This window comes from Leptonychotes weddellii, chromosome 3 (genome assembly GCF_054177405.1).
Source record: "Leptonychotes weddellii isolate Sample4059 chromosome 3, ASM5417740v2, whole genome shotgun sequence".
Taxonomy (NCBI): domain Eukaryota; kingdom Metazoa; phylum Chordata; class Mammalia; order Carnivora; family Phocidae; genus Leptonychotes; species Leptonychotes weddellii.
Window position 1 is genome coordinate 77,435,607 of NC_138371.1, and position 19,193 is coordinate 77,454,799.

General features: G+C 38.1%; 1 protein-coding gene across 13 annotated transcripts in view; it reads right to left on the reverse strand.

Annotated features, from left to right (window-relative positions):
* The window catches only part of LOC145720557 (uncharacterized), a 256,382-nt gene that overhangs the window by 186,905 nt on the left and 50,284 nt on the right, over positions 1-19,193 (reverse strand). For 10 of the 13 annotated variants that reach the window (XM_081814491.1, XM_081814504.1, XM_081814489.1 and 7 more), the window contains exon 1: positions 5,688-6,357. The exons of the other annotated variants lie outside the window; for them this stretch is intronic. In XM_081814491.1, coding sequence (XP_081670617.1) covers positions 5,688-5,750 — 63 coding nt within the window. In that variant the 5' untranslated portion in view covers positions 5,751-6,357. Of the gene's footprint in view, positions 1-5,687; positions 6,358-19,193 lie in introns of those variants that run through there. 13 annotated transcript variants of the gene reach the window in all.

Here is a 19,193-nt window from a genome sequence, read left to right on the forward strand (position 1 = left end):
AATTGGACAGCCACATACAGAAGAATGAAACTGGACCATTTCCTTACACCACACACAAAAATAGACTCAAAATGGTTGAAAGACCTAAATGTGAGACAGGAGTCCATTAAAATCCTAAAGGAGAACACAGGCAGCAACCTCTTCGACTTCAGCTGCAGCCACTTCTTCCTAGAAACATCACCAAAAGCAAGGGAAGCAAGGGCAAAAATGAACTATTGGGACTTCATCAAGATAAAAATCTTTTGCACAGCAAAAGAAACAGTCAACAAAACCAAAAGACAACCGACAAAATGGGAGAAGATATTTGCAAATGACATATCAGATAAAGGGCTAGTATCCAAAATCTATGAAGAACTTATTAAACTGATTTCATTTTTACCTCCAGTACCCACGCTATCTCTGCCTCTCTCAATCCACCCACTCCATAAACAATAATACACTTATTAGGAAGTTCCTATGACCAGTTGACTGAGGAAGAAAAACTCAGATCTGGGTACAGCTGGGCTGCATGATATACTGGTACGAGCCAGCCATGGATTGCTGTTCCACTGCAGACCCACTTATAAGTGGCTCAAAGACTATGAATCCCCACTTAAAGAATATGATAAAGGGATAGTCTCTCTTGTGGGCACAATTTGGGGTAATAAATCTGGTTACCTAGTTTGCATGGGAAGAGAAATGGCCTGAGGAATAGAGTGATTCATAGGGAGTCACTGGTCATTAGGCTAGCTGGCCAGGAATTAGAAGCACAGCACTTGAAAACTGGTGTGAACTGTCTAAGGCAAAATTAGATGGAGGTACCAAGTATGGACAGACACAAAGCATGAGGGTGTTTTATCCCATGTGAAGTGCTCAGTGAAAGACATCCACTGTTGAAGACATTCTCATATCAGAGGGTTAAAATAATTCATACAATGGATATCACGCAACATCCTTCCCTAGACACTACAGTGCTTATTCAATGGGTCCATGTACAAAGGTACCATCATGCCAGAAATAAAGGCTTCGTGAGGGCTCAGTGGCAGAGATTTCACTTCTACTTTATCCCCACAACATACCAATGGTCAATGCTTAACACCTGACATAGCATCGCTCCCAAAGAGATCAACAACTCCCTGATAGCAGATTGAAGATAGTGAACTTCTCCAATTTTGAAGGGGCATCTATCCCCTCTAGAACACATACCTATTCTGTATATGGATTTTCTATACATCTGCCAGTACTATCATCCATGAACTTATAGAAATACCTTGTTAATAATCATAGAATTGCACAACACATTGGAGTGCCTTTTACAACTAAAAGTATATCAGCGGGTTTACAACCATGAAAGTCATTTGTTTTGCAATGCCCAAAGGAAACTGACCTCATAAAATAGTGAATGGCTTACTGATGATTCACTTGTGATGTCATATGGGAGATCACATCCTGGTAGTGTTGGGTACTTTGAACAAGGGGCCAGTATTAGGTGTTGTTTCTCCCACGACCAGTACATTAGAGTTTGGGAACAAAGAAGTACAAGTAGACATTATTGTTTTCACTATTACATCAAATTATCTATACTTGCATCATTTTTGCTTCTGTCCCTATAACTTCACATTATGCAAGTTTAGAGGTCTTAGTTTCTAAAAGAGAACTACTTTCATTAATGACACAATAATTGTCCCATTGAATTATAAGTTGACAGCAATACCTGGATAACTTGGGTTTCTCCTGCCACTAATCATCAGCCAACGAAAAGGGATGGGGATATTGATCCTGCTTACCACCAAGACATCAGTTTGCTGAAACATGATGGAATTCACTGGGATACCCTTCCTACCTTAATAATTCCAGGCCCAGTTGTAAAATCCACAACAATTACCCAATAAAGTCAGAACCACTAAGTGTTCAGACTCTGGAAAAGAAGTCTTGGGTCAACAACAAGATACAGAAGCCTGATCAACTGAGATTCCGGTTGAGGGCAAGAGGAACATACAAGGGTGGATGAAGGAATCATTCTTATGATTGGAGACAGAAATAAGGGCTATGCCAGCTCTGTTCATTTTTGTTATGTATATATTAACAAATTATTCATATTTATCCTTTCTGAAAGAGGATTTATTTATTTTTTTGACTATCTATATGAAGAGTGTTGGTGATGCTTTAAACTTGCATTTTAATTAAGAAGTGGCCATACTTTGAAGAACCACACACATCCAGACCTGATGAAGAAAGCATTTCGTCATCTGGAGACCTTCAACTTCAAGAGTGAAGAGTGAATAATGCGATTTCATGTGCCCCTTTTGTGGGGAGGTGTGGGAGCATTTCCATGTGTATTTGGATTGTATTATATTAGGTGGAAGCATGAAGTTGTTGTGTGAGGAGAAATTATATATGGTTGGGGAGAATACATGTTGCATAGCAAAAGAGGTGAGACTCTGACACGTATTTGCACTTTTGCTCACAGATTCATTCCCCACCCTTACTCTGCTCTTTAGGAATTGGCTTTTTGCAAACAACATCTTCAAGGCTGCTTTTGTCAACTTCCCTCTAGCTAGGTAGGGTAAATGGGATGCTATGATATGAGTTTGGGGCCCAGGGAAGGGCTAAATCAAGCCCACCACACCAACCCTCCCATTATTTCTTGGTTCTAATTCTAATCAGGGCTCTAAGCAGCCCCTCCCACTGTGATTTCATCTCCTGGAGACCAGGGCCCCTCAGCTCTTTTAATAGCACCTCCTTCCTTTGCCCTCCAGTCCTAGGATGGAAGCGCTTTGCTGGTATAGCTAAGGTTGGGGCTGGTATTCCATCCTTGTTTGGCTTTTCAGCTTTCTAATAACTTTATAATAGATTTTATACTCCTAATGTCCAACTACCAACTACTTGACTGTTTTCCTCATTTGACCCTGACTGAAGCAATCTCAGTAGTTCAGGTGAAAGATGGTGGTGGTTTAAATTAGGGTACTAGGGTGCTGGCGGTAGGGATCAAGAGATTCGGACAGAATAGAAGACGTGCTGTTATATACATTGTAGGTGTTGAGGAAAGGAGGCATCAAGGAGTATGCTTGGTTTCTGTTTTGAGCAACTGCATTAGTAATGGCATCATTTATTAAGATGCACTCGATAGGTGGAGAGATAACTGGGAGGTAAGAATTAAACATTCCACTTTTGATGGGTTCATCGTGAGATCCCTGTAGGATTGCTAAATGGATTTCTTTAAGTGGCAGATGCTTGCTGGAATCTAGAGATCCGTGGAAAGACCTAACCTCCCAAACATCATCCTTTAGTTCTAAGCCCTCCTTTTCACTTGCTGTTAACGTCTGAGTGGTCAGATTCTAGCTCTTTTTGTGGTTCTTAACCCACAGTGGGGGGAAATAGAGTTTCTAGGAATATATGCATTTAAACTATACTCCCATAGAACAAATTGATTTGACTGACTGTTTCAGTTTACTAAAGAGCATTGTACCTTATTCTGAGATGACAAAAGTAAGTGAGGCTCTAAACAGGGAAACCTTGAGGCAATATTCAGGTTCTTGCTTTAACACTCTGAGAGTAATGGGAAGTTGAGTTACCCAAAGGCCAGTTGCACTTACCACACCTTGAGAAATTGCCCTGAGTCAACATTCTCTTTTAGGACATAATCAATTTGCTGCCTTGGTCTCAAATAAATTTCATCAGATGGAAAAAAAGGAGGAAAAATAAGTGGTCCGATTGACCCCAGAAAGAAATTATGGAATCTAAAATAAAAATTTGTTAGCACTGTGGTACCCAACTGAAGGAAGTAAAAGAAGTACTCGTTAGGTTTGAGCTTTGTCAATTTAGTGATATTCTCATATTTCTACTCCTAAATAATCATCAGCCATTCACATATAAAACATAATCCAAAATCAGGAACTATCATTAAATAAGAGTAGGTAAGAAAACATGGAAATATCACTGCTCTATTTTAGAAAAACAAATTAGGTGTCAAAATGTCATTTCTGAAGTTTCACCCATTTAGGGTTAGCTACTACGTTTTCTTGCAACTTAGCTAATTTTAGTGATCGTGTCTTCAAAAAACATTTGTGGCATGTGACATAAGGTGGAAATCCAATCTCATAGCAAAGCTTTTCTTTATACTTCTGCTATATACTCTAAATTTCCAGTAAATACGTTTGAGATTGGTGAGTGTGTGTGTGTGTGTGTGTGTGTGTGTTTACTGAGTGCATTATTCCCACGGACAGCTGGCTGTGGAGGGGGAAAAGCGATGAGAAACAGAGAGGCATGGGGGTGGGGAATTCCCTTCCTGAGAGGTCTTATGAAACCGAAGATTCCCATGTCTTGAAAGGTCAAAAAAAGAGTATAATACACTTATGAAAAAGAGACAGCCTTAACCCAGTTGTTTTTGGCCCAGTCTGCAGATGAAATATAAATACTGTCATCACTTACGTGTGAGATAAAGGATAGAAAGTGGGAATGTGTTGGTTTACTGCAAAGACCATTCTTTTGGTTTGAGAATATTACTGGAAATAACCTGCGCTGAGCATTGCTCCCTATGAGGAATACATGTTATGGGAAACTGTTAAAGGCAAACTTTGGTCACTGACCTTCTCGATGGAGTTTAATCAAGCTGCAAGCGCCACACCAAAAAAGACAGCTGCTTGAAGAAGGGAGCCCTCACCAAGCCAAGACATTTTACCTTTCCTCTATTACATGAGGCGGGGATAAGGCACAAGTGTGCAGTAAATCTCCAGTTCATGCATTCAGAGGCTGCACCATAATAATGATAGACTATAAATCACACAGAAATGTTACCTTTATTTTAGGACAGTCGATAGCTAGAAATAGTGCTCACCAATAACACAGATGTCTTGGAGATATAAAAACAAATGCTTGGCAGTTGTTTAAAAATGGGAAGTACGAGAATCTGACCTAAAATATATTAGAAAACAACAGCAGTCTCATTGTTTTGTCAGGTTTCCAGTTTTGCATTTCACTCTTTTTTTTTTAATCCCGCGTTCTGTTGTTGAAGTTAGAACTACCGATTTGAAGAAGTGAAAAAGTGTCTTTCATGCGTTTCCCTAAAAGCTTTATAATATCTGTAAGTCATATATACATACGTGAGTTTTTATGTAAATTTGTTTTTCCTTTGAAAGTTCTAGGGTAGTTGAACGCTGATAATTGAAGTGAGATGAGGCTGTCAACAAATGGGAGGCTCCCGCAAGGACCCAAGGGGACGGAACTGGGATCTCAACGTGCCAAATATTAGCTAATTGTGAGGATGACACTGCCTGGCCAGCCTCACAATCTGCATCCCAGTGTCTGCCTCAAAAGAGCTGTTGTGAGAAGAAAAGGCTCATTTGTTTCAGCTGTGACCAAGTGCTCTGAAATCCAAACACGGGTACTGGAAATGGAGATCCCTCTGCTAACCGACAGTGCTGAGGGTCAAAGAGGCTGCTGAGACCGCGCCTGGTAGGAAACGCACAGGGTTAACAGGCTATACTTCACTTACCAGTGTTTCATTTTTTTCTTTAATAGAAATCTGGACAAATGGCAATGTTATGGAAAATTGAATGACACTTTAAAAAAAATCTTTTACATGCTTTTTCTTTCTTGCACCCCACTTTTTTGGTGGGGTGTGAGGGGGGTGGTAGGGGTATGCTCAGGAAATTGGACAAGTCAATTTAAACAATTGAAACTCTAGAGAAATCTGAATCTTAACTTACCAGAGTTTTAAAGTAAAGCTCAGTTTCCTGTGACGCTCCATTTCCTGGGTTTAACAGGGACATGGATCTCAAGAATTAAAATACGGTGAGAAAGTCTGTCCTACTAAGATTTTCTCACCCCAGCAGGAAAGTACCATACCAGAAATTTCACAAGAAAGTCTGCTCTCATGAGACTCACAGCCAGACTTTTAACCATTTTGATAAGTTCAGAAGAGCTTCAATCACAAAGCTTTCAAATCCCTGTCCCAAATGACCCCACAAATCCCTTTGAGAGCCACCCAACACCACTTCATAGTTCCCATAAACACTTGGACCTTTCCCTGTGAAAGCTGACAAGTTTTCCCGAAAGTCCTTACATACCACACTCAGCCTCATCTTGCCAAATGTGCTATCTCAGTGGAAACTGCTGGAACTTTCCAGACAGATTTTATGCTACAGGCAAAAAGTACCTCAGTCACCAATATGCCCACAGTTCTCCGAGTCTAAAGGTTCCTAGATATTTCAAATGCTGTGTATAAAGTCCCACACACTTTTTTCTCCCTGTATGACCAAGTACTGCTCTCATAATACTTTGTGAAAAATGTCTCATAACTGTAGTAATTACTGATGTCAACACCCCTGTTAATATTCTGGAACTGCAAACATTTCACATCAAATCTCCACGTGGAAAAGGGGCTGTTCACCTCTACTTTGTAAATTAGCTATATGATTTATCTGTGGGAAATCTTTCAAAAATATAGATTCAGAAAGACATCTACCACATGATGGCTTTTCCATATGGCATCTCATAATTATTTTGCTGTGTGTGAACATGATGAAAACAGTTTCATAATTCTCCAAGGGTCAGAGTAAACTATTTCAATTAGACATATTTCAGAGCAAACATTACCTTAGGGTTTATTAATAATATTACCTGAGAAGGAACAGCTGCCTTATATGCATAAAAAGCTGTCAGCTTCTTACCACTCCTTACTATAGAAACTCTTTTGTGACTTTAAAAAAATGGCAGATTTTCTCATGCTTTACCTAAACACAAAACTTGGCAGCAGGGACCTGGTTGTAATCCTCAGCATGGGAGCTAGTGGGTGGATTTTTTTTCTCTATAAACTCTTGTATAAACCACACCAGTCTCCTGGTATTTATTCTGGGTAATGCTGGAAATTGTACACAGATCCAACAGCCCATGTAAAGGAGTTTTGTAACTTCCTGAAGCTCTTTCATGCACAATCCTTACTCTGAATGCAATTCCAGAAAGATGGGACATTTCAGCAGCTTAAAAGGAATGGTTTATTCGGTTGTCTTTTCCTCCTTCTCACTGGAGTCCTGCAAATATGAAATAGGTCAATTGGGGCAACATAATAACAGCAATTAACATGACATTAATTGACCTATATTGAAAATTCAATGCCCATTGAAATGTCTTCAGAGATAAATCACAAGGTAGCTATATCATAATAATTAAGGATTGGATTTTTCTCTATAGGTTGGTTGCCACCTTGTAAGAGTTAGTTGGAGCTACATATTACTGCAGGACATCAATTAAGTTTAGCTTTATTATTATCACTACTAGTCTCTGAACATGTATATTAAAAAATCTCAAGACACAAGAGTCTATGAGGTATGTGGAAAAGAGATTAGAAATCTTCCCTGTGCCCAAGAAATGTATCACTTTACCACAAATGTTCCTTACCTCCAACCCCAACTTAATGATGATCATTGACAATGTGCGTGATGATCAGATGATTTGGTAAGGGCTTCTCACTAACATGTTCTGCTTTTGGCAAAACCTTCCCAAGGCAAATGCACGTTTATCTTAGCAGAACTAACAAAGACTTTATTCTTTAGGTGTTTGTTGCTGGCTGGATGAAGGTTGGTATGGTAGATGGTAGAATTAGTCAACTTCAACATCTCAAACATTAATCTCTTGGCACTGAGGTTCAGTGTGGCTTCAAATTCTCAGGGGATCCAGTTGGAACCATAACTGTGACCTTATGAGCGTTTCTTGAAACAGACTTTAAGCACTATGACCAAAATTTAAAAGGCAACTTAAATGTAAACACAATCTTTCAAATACCTGCAACCAAAGTTCCTTTTCACTAACATGCATGAAGTCACAGTGAAAGCAGTCCTCGACCAAAGGCAGCAAGGAAATGCTGAAGGAAAAGAGGATTATTGGGAGAGTGACTGACATTTGTCTATTTTGTGACTAAATACATAGCCATGAGTGAGGCATTATAATTTAAGAAACAGAAATGAAAATTGCAATCAGAAAGGTCATTTGCATAATTCTGTCCTATTGTGTTTTAGAACAAAATATCAGTTAAAAAATGGGGATATTATAGAATTTTAAAGAACTCATGTTGTGTTTTTTATATTCCCGATAGAGGGGCAGAACATCTCTTTTGCTTTGTTGTAACCATTCCAGGAAGAAACACACACACACACACACAAATGTTCTGCCACAAGCCTTGCTCCCCATCATCCTACAATCTTGTGCTTTCTAGTGATCATTTTTCCTCATTTGGCGTTCTGCCATGTCACATTCTGATTTTGTGCTTGTTTTAACCCCGACTGAATGATGAAGGACTAAGAACCAAAAGCAGAGCCATAACTGGATAAGAGAAGATTTGGAAACTTCATTATCTTGTGCATGAGCCATTGGCAATAGGTCAGTACTTACTTATGGGCACCATTTTATTTCTTGCCATAGTGGCCTCTATCTCAGTAAATGGTACCGTCAACCACTTAGTTGCTCAAAACAAACCCTGAGAGACATTATTGATTGTTCTCTTTCTCTCACACCCCACATCCAAATCATTAGCAAATCCAACAACTTATCACCTCCAGGGCTATCACCAAGCCACTATAATCATTTGTCTGTACCATTGCAATAGTAATGAGCAATGAGCTACTGCAATAAGCAATGGTCCCCATACTACTTGCTTCTCTTGCTGCTCCCTACAGTTGCACCTCCACACAGTTGTTGGTGATCCTTTTAAAAAGAAAAATCAGATTATATAATGTCCCTGCCCTCAATCTACCAATGCCTTGCCATTATACTTAGGAGAAGATTCAAAATCCCTACCATGGCTTCTAAGTCCACACACGAGCCATCTCCTGGAACCCACTGAGTTGATTTCCTACATACTTCAGCTTCCTCGTTGCACTCCAACAACACTCGCCTTCCCATCTCGGGGCTTTTACACTCTGCTTGGAATACTTGTGTGCTAGATATTTGCATGACCCATTTTCTTACTTTATTCACTCTGTTCACAGGTAACTTCCCAGAGCTCAACTTTACAATCTTACATAGAGCAGCCTATGTTGTCACTATCCTTTTATCCTACTTCATCTTAATTCTTAAAACTTACTTGAATTATAGCATATCCTTATGGATTATATTTACTTATTTAATTGCTTTCTTAATTATTGTTATTTCCCCTACCAGAAATATAAGCTCCATGAGGTTAGACAGTTTGTGTGTTTGCTTGCAACTATACCCCCGGGGCCTAAAATATTGCCTAGCACATAGCAGCAGATACTAAATAAACATTCATAATCTAAATGGATATTTTTTCCTCAATTTAAGAGTTTGAAACATATGAAAATAAGATAAATGGCAGGATATATCACATAGTTTCATTACTCATTTTATATATTAAAGGAAGTAAATGTGTATCAATAACCAGTTAACAAATACTAGCTAATTTGTATGAAGATGGTTACACCTTGATTGTTTACAACTTTTCATGGTTCATACTGACCCCCAGTACCACATAACACATTGGCTGTCCTTGGATTTATCTACTTGTGGCCCAGTCAAAGTATTTTGTCCACTTTTCCTATTTAACTCTAAGATCATAGTTTCAAGTTCTACTTATATACCAGTTGAAAAGGGTGAACTACATAAACTCCAAGATGTCCTCTAGTTACATAATTTTACTGAAACTGTAAAAGACAGAAATCTTTTAGAAAAAGATGGAAACTCAATGGTGAATCTCAATTATTCAATATGCCCAATTGTTTTAGTTCATCAGCTACCTTATGCTTAATTTTGATATACAGATAACGTCACTGGAAACCAAGATTTACACTAACCAATGGAACTACAACTTGCAAAATTGGCATTCTTATCGAATATCCCTGGGAAGTCTTACAATTAGATGAATGAGAGACTAATTTGGTGATTAGAAAATCACAGCCATGACACCTAATATGTAATTCAATATTTGTTCCAAGCAGGTTCTCTTCACTTTGTACTTTAATTGCTTAATCTGTAAAATAAGGTCCACGTGCAGAACATTTATTAGAAACTCTCTTATTATGGTCATATTGACAGGTTAGTTTCTCTGGAAGTAGGAACTGAGAGTGAATTTGACAATTAGAATATGTCAGAAGAAGAGGCAAGGTTGGGCAGAGGGAGAAGTTGAACAGCCATAGTAGTCCAATAAACCATTAGTCAAAAGCTCAGGGGAGCTCTGGTGAATACATAGCCCTTCAGAGTTGCTCTGTCTTGGGCAGAAATGGCTGGATATTTATACCTGCCTCAGTCAGTCATCAGGTAGGGATGGGGTGGGGGGAAGGAAAACATGTCTAGGAGGAAGCAGCCCACAGAAAGTTTGGCGGACCCTGAAGGAGCTGACAGATGGAGACTGTCTACTAGAAGTTAGGGCAATAAGTCCCTTCTTATAGGGGGATCTGGGTGACACATTTCCATTCTTTCCACTCATCATACCATCTAGCAAATCCTCTTACACCATTTATATTAATACCAAAGAATAAGATATGTCCTATGTGGGCACATTCCGAAAAATGACTAACATAATACTCTCTGTGTATTACCATGCATTCTAGTTTTTCAACCTGTAATGGGCAATGATAATAAGCCTTCGTGATCTATATTGAAGTATGCATGTATGTGCAAGTGCCCACGGGCTTGTGGGATAAGAAAAAGAGTTGGAGTATGCAAACGGTCATTTATAGGCTAATATTTACAGTACAGAAGAACAATTATCATATTCATAAGCTGTGCTTTGGCTGGACTGCTCCTTCCTAGACTTACCAAGAACACTGGCTTTAGCTATGGTCCTACTTAATTGGCTGTGTTTAAAAATTTTACAAATATCACATCTCATACCATACTAAAGGGTTCATCAACATTCTCATATACATAGCTATAAAAAAGCAGAGGTTTACTTAAAGATAACATAATTTTTGAGTTTTCTAAATGTTCTCTACTGTCATTGTCATTTGTCCTGGAACTGCTAATTATAGAATATACCATGATTTTTCCTCATTTGCTCCCTTACCCACTTAAATACTTTTAAAATCATGTTGGCTTTTTTTTCTTGGTTTTTGAAATACTCCACCAATTGGCTTAGTCTCCTTTTTTTTTCTGCTGTGTCACCTTTTAATACAGGTTTTCATCACCTCTGCAAAAGACCCATTTTTTCTCCCCAGTGAAAAAGATGGATTGGTAAGAGGTCCCACAGCCTATAAACTGTTTCCTTTTACTTCAGGCCCTAGCAGTTTGGCCTGGCTCACGTTCAGATAGTACTATAAGTTGTCTGAATGCTTGCTAAAGGGCCTCCTGCTAGTGTATTTATGCCTGAGCACTTGGGCAAGTCTTGAAATAGCTTTCTCTAAAGAGTGATGGGATCTGTTTGCTCACCTCCAGTCCACATTGTAATGAAGCATGACCCTTGCTTTTAAACTCCTGAGGTTCTGACCTCACCAGGTGAGGCTTTCCCTGGAAATGGCCCCCTGAGGCTATTCCTAACTGCAGTTTATGTGTAGAATACCAATAACGGTATTCACTCTTAAGGGTTTTCTTTCTCTTAGCATTATCAGCTGCTTTCGTGGACAGCCTTAAACCTCCACGTAGGAAGTATTAGGAGGAGATTTCTAAAACTCCGAAAGCTCAACCTGTTCAAGTTTTCCTTTAACATTCGCAATAGTCAGGATTTCTGGGCAAATTGCAAATTTTGCAATAGTGTGTTCATCTTAAGTGGGGTGGTAGAATATGCAAAAGAACAAAGAAATCTTTTCATCATTAATGTCACAGCCAAGAAGAGGAACTGAAGTCATTTGAGCTTTGATCTTTGTTTTCTTCTCCTCCCCCCACGGCTTAATTCAATTAGGGACCCTCGTTTACATAATACAAGCACCACTCCTACACAACTCGTCCTTAATTACAGACCATTCAGGGATACGAGATGTCCTGAGATGGAGCTGGTGTATTTCGGCATTGTTTTCTTCCAACCTCCACCAGGTACTGCATGTTCCAGACAATTTTCTTTTTAAGGCCCCCAAATATCAGACTGCATTGATAATAGCTCATTCAGTAATCAGTAGATTATGAAGTGGTTGAAACGTGAATGAAAATTAATGGATAGATTGAGACGAGAGGCTACTTAGATTCCTTTGATGAGATGATACGGCAACTTACATCTAACCTAACTGCTACTCCCTCTCACCCAATTAACTATGCCATTGCAAATTTATAAAAACATTTCAAATTAAATTCATATCATAGGCCTTGTCAAATATAGTTTTTCAATCATTGTGGGCAAAAATTAAAGATTTTAAAGAAAATTAACACTTCTTTCACCTTTCTACCTCACTTCTTTACCTAACACTTGGACTTGCATCAGTTATTATGCTCTTTTAGGAAAAAAACAAAAAAAAGTAGACAGAGGTATGGACGGATAAGGTTAGTAAAAGGAAATGGTTGGCACATCATGATAGAGTTGGAAGTATGTCTCTGTGCTCCGCCTAGTACAGAGCAAACTAAACTCAAGAAGATTCCTGTCTTCTAGAAGTTTACCATCTGTCACTGGGGAAGGAAGAATAAACAAATAAAAAAGCAGGGCACCTGGGTGGCTCAGTCAGATAAGCTTCGACTCTTTATTTCGGCTCAGGTCATGATCTCGGGGTCATGAGATAGAGCCCTGCCTAAGGCTCTGAGCTCAGGGCAGAGTCTACTCCAGATTCTCTCTCTCCCTCTCCCTCTGCCCCCTCCCCACTCCCGTGCGTGCTCTCGCGCTCTCTCTCTCAAGTACAAAATAAATCGTTAAAAAACAAAAACAAATGAGAAGGCATTAAGCAAGGATTTGTATAAGCAATTAGAGGTAAAAAAGAAAAAAAGAGGGAGAGATAGTAATAAAGCGTTAAAGGGAAAAGCTACCTGGAGAATCAATTGCAATTTCTCTTCCAGAGTGTTGTGGAAAAGGGGTTTTAATTGGGATGATGAAGTAGGAGTGTAATGAACCAAAGCTGGGAATTTCTTCCAGACATGCAGTCTTGTCTGAGAGGAAGACCAGAGGATGCACGGGTCAAGATGTGTCTTCCTTCCGGCACAGTGAGCCAACTTTATATTACCATTCTCGGTAGCGGTATTTTGATTTTCCTTTGGTTCAAAACATTTCCATAAATTGCAATTACTTCCCACAGTGTCGAATACATTTTCCTTGACAAAGGTGATTATTAGGTATTAAAGTCTAATCCCATAAGAAATTTGTGAATTGTTAAGCCTATTTCTTAACTAGTCAAGAGCAAATCCTTCTTTCTCATACTTTTCCATGCTAATGTTGCATGTTATCACCTGCATGTCAGGAGAAAATTCTTCAGGCAAAGACTTTTCCCTCCAGAAAAAAACAAGGGCAGTTACCTTGCTCTAAATATATCATGAGGGACTTTGATCTTTCAGTTCTTTTCACATAACTTTTATTTTTACCAAGAAAAATTGTCCATAAGTTCAATTGTAGGGATGAAAATACGAGTGCAAAACCAACATGTATTTGAAGGAAAATGTAATCAGATTACAAAAGGCTGTTTATACAGAAAATGTGGACTTTACAATAAAGTTGTAAAAATGTCATAAATCTTTCTGTGCTAAATAAATAGTATTGAAAAACATTATTTAAAAAATGGATAGACACAGAACTTCTGTAGAAGACTTTGTTAAAAAAGAAAAAGCAAGCCCAAAATGAAGTCATTTCCCTCCAAGACAGCAAATCAAGACTTAATTACAGTTTCAACCTATTCTAGGAATGTGACCTTTTAACAGGCAATCTTAAATTTCCTGATCAGCACTTGTGGGGTTAGCTGCATGATAGAAACCCTCCTGGGGCGCCTGGGTGGCTCAGTCGGTTAAGCGACTGCCTTCAGCTCAGGTCATGATCCTGGAGTCCCGGGATCGAGTCCCACATCGGGCTCCCTGCTCGGCAGGGAGTCAGCTTCTCCCTCTGACCCTCCTCCCTCTCATGCTCTCTGTCTCTCATTCTCTCTCTCGCAAATAAATAAAATCTTAAAAAAAAAAAAAGAAACCCTCCTGATCCCTTCTCCCCAGAAGAGGTGTCCTGGCCTGAAACAATCTTTTCTTTTGCTAATAACTTCTTGCCCCACTCTCCTATAAGCACTTTCCATTGTGTACAACTCCCAGGAGTTTCCCCTCTACCTGCCAGATGAGATGCTCCCTGATTCATGAATCACTTAATAAAACCAATTAGATCTTCAAATTAATCCATTGGATTTTGTTTTTTTAACAACTTTAACACAGTTCTCTGTCTTTGATGTTTCTAGTAGTCAAGAAAAAATATAAATTATTCAAAAAAATAATATGGTTGAATTAATAAATATATTTTAATGATAAACTCTACAAAAATATAAAATATATAATATTCATGTAACATGTAGAAAAAATAGTCATCTATAGTGTCACAAAATATTTCAATATATTCTACAAAGCATAAATTATGCAGCATACATTCTCTGACCACCATGCAATAATATAAGAAATAATAATAAAAAGCTAAAGAAACAAACAAAACCAGTAAAAATTCTAACGATTGGGAAATTTGCAGTAATCTTTCTAAATACATTTAGACCAAGAAGGAATAAAAATTAAGTTATAGATTATTTAGAAAATAAATCAGTATATTACTTTTAACTCTTATGAGATGCAGCCAAGCTGGTATCCAGAGACAAAATCACAGCCTTGGAATATTTTTTATAATTACACAAGAAAAAAATGAAAATAAACCAAGCATTTAATTAAAGAAATTAGAAAAAGAAAACACACTAAAGGAAAATAGGAGAAATAAAACAGTGAAGATAAAGGCAGAAATTAATTTATTATAAAAGAGGAAAATAATATTATAAATAAATTCAAGAACTATAAAAGAACAGAAAAAACTTCTCGCAAATAAAATAGAGAGGGAAATGATCATGATGATAACTATAATGATAAATAGCTAGGATGTATTTTATACTCTCTCAGTAGCAGATGCTATCCTTAGAGTTTTGTATATTACTTCAGTTAATCCTTAAAACAAAATTCTAAAATGTTTATTTATTTCCCTTTTTTTTACAAATGCAGTTACTGAAGCTGCGGAATTAATTTACTATTATCACAAAGCTCCATACATATCAAAGATGGATTTTAATGCAGCACTTCCTCGCTTTGACTTTGCCAAGACCTGTGCTCCTAACAGCTATATTATTTCTAACAAAATCACTTGATAAAAATGGTTATAAAAGGCAAGAATGCATAATTCTTAATCAGTTTGATAAATTAGAAGAACTGGGCAATTTTCTGGTACTATACACATTTTTCAATCGTATCAGTTTTAAATAGGCAACCTATATATGCAAGTAACCATTGAATAAATTGGAAATGTTACCAAAAAAAAAAAAAACCAACTCTAAAGATGGCTCTAGGCCAACATAATATTTTATTTTAACTAATGAGCATTTGTTTTTAGATTTTCAGAGAACAAAACCAGCTCTGTGTCATTTATTCTAGAGGCTCTAAAGGATAAAAGGTAGTCTTTCAATTTTGAAAGTGAAATACCTAAAATCAAAATCTGATAAGAATAACAATAAGGAAATTGTACATTTATTTCAGTTATATAGATGTGAAAATACCAAATACAAGTACCAGCAATCAAACTCACCATTATAAAGACATTCATTGGATAAATGCAATCTATTACTCATTAAGCATGGTATAGAATAGCTTTTAAATCATTAATCAGCTGTACCTTATTTTAAATTACTAGAGATAGTCCCATTAAACTGAGGAACAAAGGAAGATTACCCACCATCATCATTATTGCACAATAATGTTGGGAAGGTCCTGGCTAATTAAAGAGCCAGTGAAATGGTGTAAACCAAACACAAAATAAACCAGAAAACCTTTGGAAAGGAGGAGACAAAGTTATCTCTCTGACTAGACCACACTGAAAACAAAACAAACAACTTAAAAACTCTTAAAATTAATGAATGCTGATAAGATAATCAAATGCAACAGAAAAATAATAAGGTCTTTAGCTTCTTAAATACTAGAAGTAGCCGATTGGAATAGTCCCATTTGCATGTAAGTATGCTGAAGATCAGAGAAGAGTGACGAGATACCTAGAAGGGGAACCTCCATGGCATACCACTGCCAGTCTGAAATTTCTATGTCATTTCTATCATCCATAAACGGAATGTTATTGTGATCCAACTAGACACCAGGATCTGTCCAGATGCAGAGAAAATAACATTGGAAAAGTCCCGCAGGTTTCCATTCTTAGGGAGTTTATAATTTGAGTGGAGCAAGAGATTATAAAAAAATAAATACATAAGGAAGCATCTGAGAGTAAAAAGTGCTATAAGGAATAAAATAGACTGACGCTGGAGATTCACGGGCTACTTTGGGTTGAGAGTTCAGCAGGTGACATTTAAGTTGAAACCTGAATGACAAGGGCCAGATATACAAAGGTCCGGTTGAAGAGAATTTCAGAAAGAATCTCCTGTTTTAACTTAAAGCTAGTTAACTTTTTATACTGGATTTTGTAACATACTTATGCTTCTTTTAATGTAAATATGCTGGTTTTTTTTCTCCCAATATTAATGTGATATTTATGAAGAAGTCCATTTGGACTTTGCCTTCTCAATTTAGTTGCTTTGACTTCAGGTCACTTTGACTCATCTTATGAACTAAAAGTTAGATCGTGTCCTCCTCTCATACTATCTCCTCTTCCTCTTTCTTTTTTATCTTATCTCTGACTCTTCACCCCCATCTGAACTCATTACTAAAATGAAGGACAGGGTGCTTCATTGACATATTATTATAATTTGCGATACCCAAGTGGCCTCAATAAATTGTGTCCATACAAATTAAAGTAATATCAAATTGGCTATTTCAAATTGTTCTATTTTACCCCTTATCAGACTGGTATTTACCTCTAAAGGTGACTTCTTTTTTAAATATAAGAGTATTGAAAATAAATCTGTTCTAGGGTGCCTGGGTGGCTCAGCGTCTGCCTTCGGCTCAGGTCATGAATCCAGGGTCCTAGGATCCAGTCCCGCATCGGGCTCCCTGCTGAGCGGGGGAATCTGCTTCCTCTCCCGCTCCCCCGCTTGTGCTTACACTCTCCCTCTCTCTCTCTGACAAATAAATAAATAAATAAAATCTTTAAAAAATAATAAATAAAAAAGTAAAACAGTTCTAAATCTCGTAGAGACATGGCTGGTGGTTAAATCTGAAACTTCCCTCCTCTCTTAGAAACTCCACAAAAAGGAAAACAATAATAATGAAACCTATGACTTGCATTTCCAGGGAAATTAGGAGACAGATTTCAAATTGTGTAAGGGCTGATTAAGGCAACTGAGACTGGCAAGGCCTCTTGGTAATCGGTAATCCTTACAGAAAGAGGCAACACAAGTAAGTGGTAGTGAAGAAATGAAAAGTGCGGCCAGGATAGCTAATGGTGACAAATCTCCAGAAGTGCCAGAAAAAGGAAGTCCTTCTATATATGGACTGTATCCATTGATGATGGTGGCCAAGAAAACACTTAAGAAAGACAGGAATGACTGCAAAAGCAGTGAAGGAATGGGTTAGGGTCTGAGAGGTAGAGGAGGCGAAGACCCAGAAGGGGCACATATTAAGAAAATTCTCATCCATAGACAATATTTCTGAGACTTTTAAAGCTGTTGTTCCTCAGCAATGTCACAGGAAGCCTAAGATAAAGAAGGAACTAATCTCAAAAGAGATTTGTGAACATGGCTTTTATCTAATAGAGTGGATGATTAATTGATAATTATTTTTTACATTTTTTTAAAAGATTTTATTTATTTATTTGAGAGGGAGAGAGAATAAGTGGGGAGAGGGACAGTGGGAGAAGGAGAAGCAGGATCCCCACTGAGCGAGGAGCCTGATGCAGGACTCAGTCCCAGGACCCTGGAATCATGACCCGAGTCAAAGGCAGACGCTTAACAACTGAGCCACCCAGGTGCCCCCCGATAAATTTTTTTTTAAAAAAGCTTTTTTAAAAGTAATTATATTAGATTGGACTGAAATGATAATGTACAAAACTACAAAATTAAAAGAGATCTTTGAACTTCAAAAATTCTATTGCTACAAAACATGTTGAGAAAGCTACATAGATACTAATATTGGTAATTTCTAATGAAAAAGGAAGGATGACTTGAAGGCAAGAACCAGGAACCCAGAGGGTATAGCCAAGACTCCAAAGGATTGTTTTTTAGGGACTGAATTAGATTATGAAAACTGCTGGATTTCAGAATTACTGTGAACCATGAGATACATCCTATTCTCCTTTTTCAATTTGAGTGTCTATTGATTCTATCTCTAGTCTAACATTGTGTGTGAGGATGGGAGGAAGAGAGCACTGGACCTAATTTAGAGGACAAAATCCTGGACTACATGCTGATGCAATAAGGGGATGAGAGTTTTGCAAATCTGAGGAGAAGAAGAAAGTATTTCTTTTGTTGTATAGAAAGTAAATAATTTGTGGCCCAAGTATGAATGGTGTAGATTAAAGATAGTCATGAATTATTTTCTACTCTTTTCATCGAAAGTTTGAGTATAATTTCCTCCCCTTACATCAGGCCTGACTCTAGTGACTTCCCTCCTCAATATAAGGAGGCTCAAGCTAGGTCATAAGAAGCCTTTCAGCTTCTACCCAGGCCTCATGTCATACTTATTATTTACACCATGAGTTGCCATATGTTTGACTACCCCACTGGAGATACCATTTGGAAAGGCCCTGAATGACATGGGGAAGGAGAGGATCCCAACTGAGCCCAACCTCCTGGCCATCTTCCATCAAACCACCAACATGTAAGCTAAACCATTTTGAAACCTTCAGACAGCCAAGCTATCAGGTGCATACCAACAAATGAAACCACTTGACAAAATATGGAGTAGAAGAATCACCAACCTGATCCCTACATGAATTTCTACCCACAAAATTGTGAGCTATAATAAAATACTGTTTCACGCCACTAAGTTTTAGGATGATTTGTTAGGCAGTGATAATCAGAATATCCATCGTATAAAAATATTATGCTGTCTAAAAAAAGAGGGGGGTGCCTGGGTGGCTCAGTCGTTAAGCGTCTGCCTTCGGCTCAGGTCATGATCCCAGGGTCCTGGGATCGAGTCCCACATCGGGCTCCTTGCTCCGCGGGAAGCCTGCTTCTCCCTCCCACTCCCCCTGC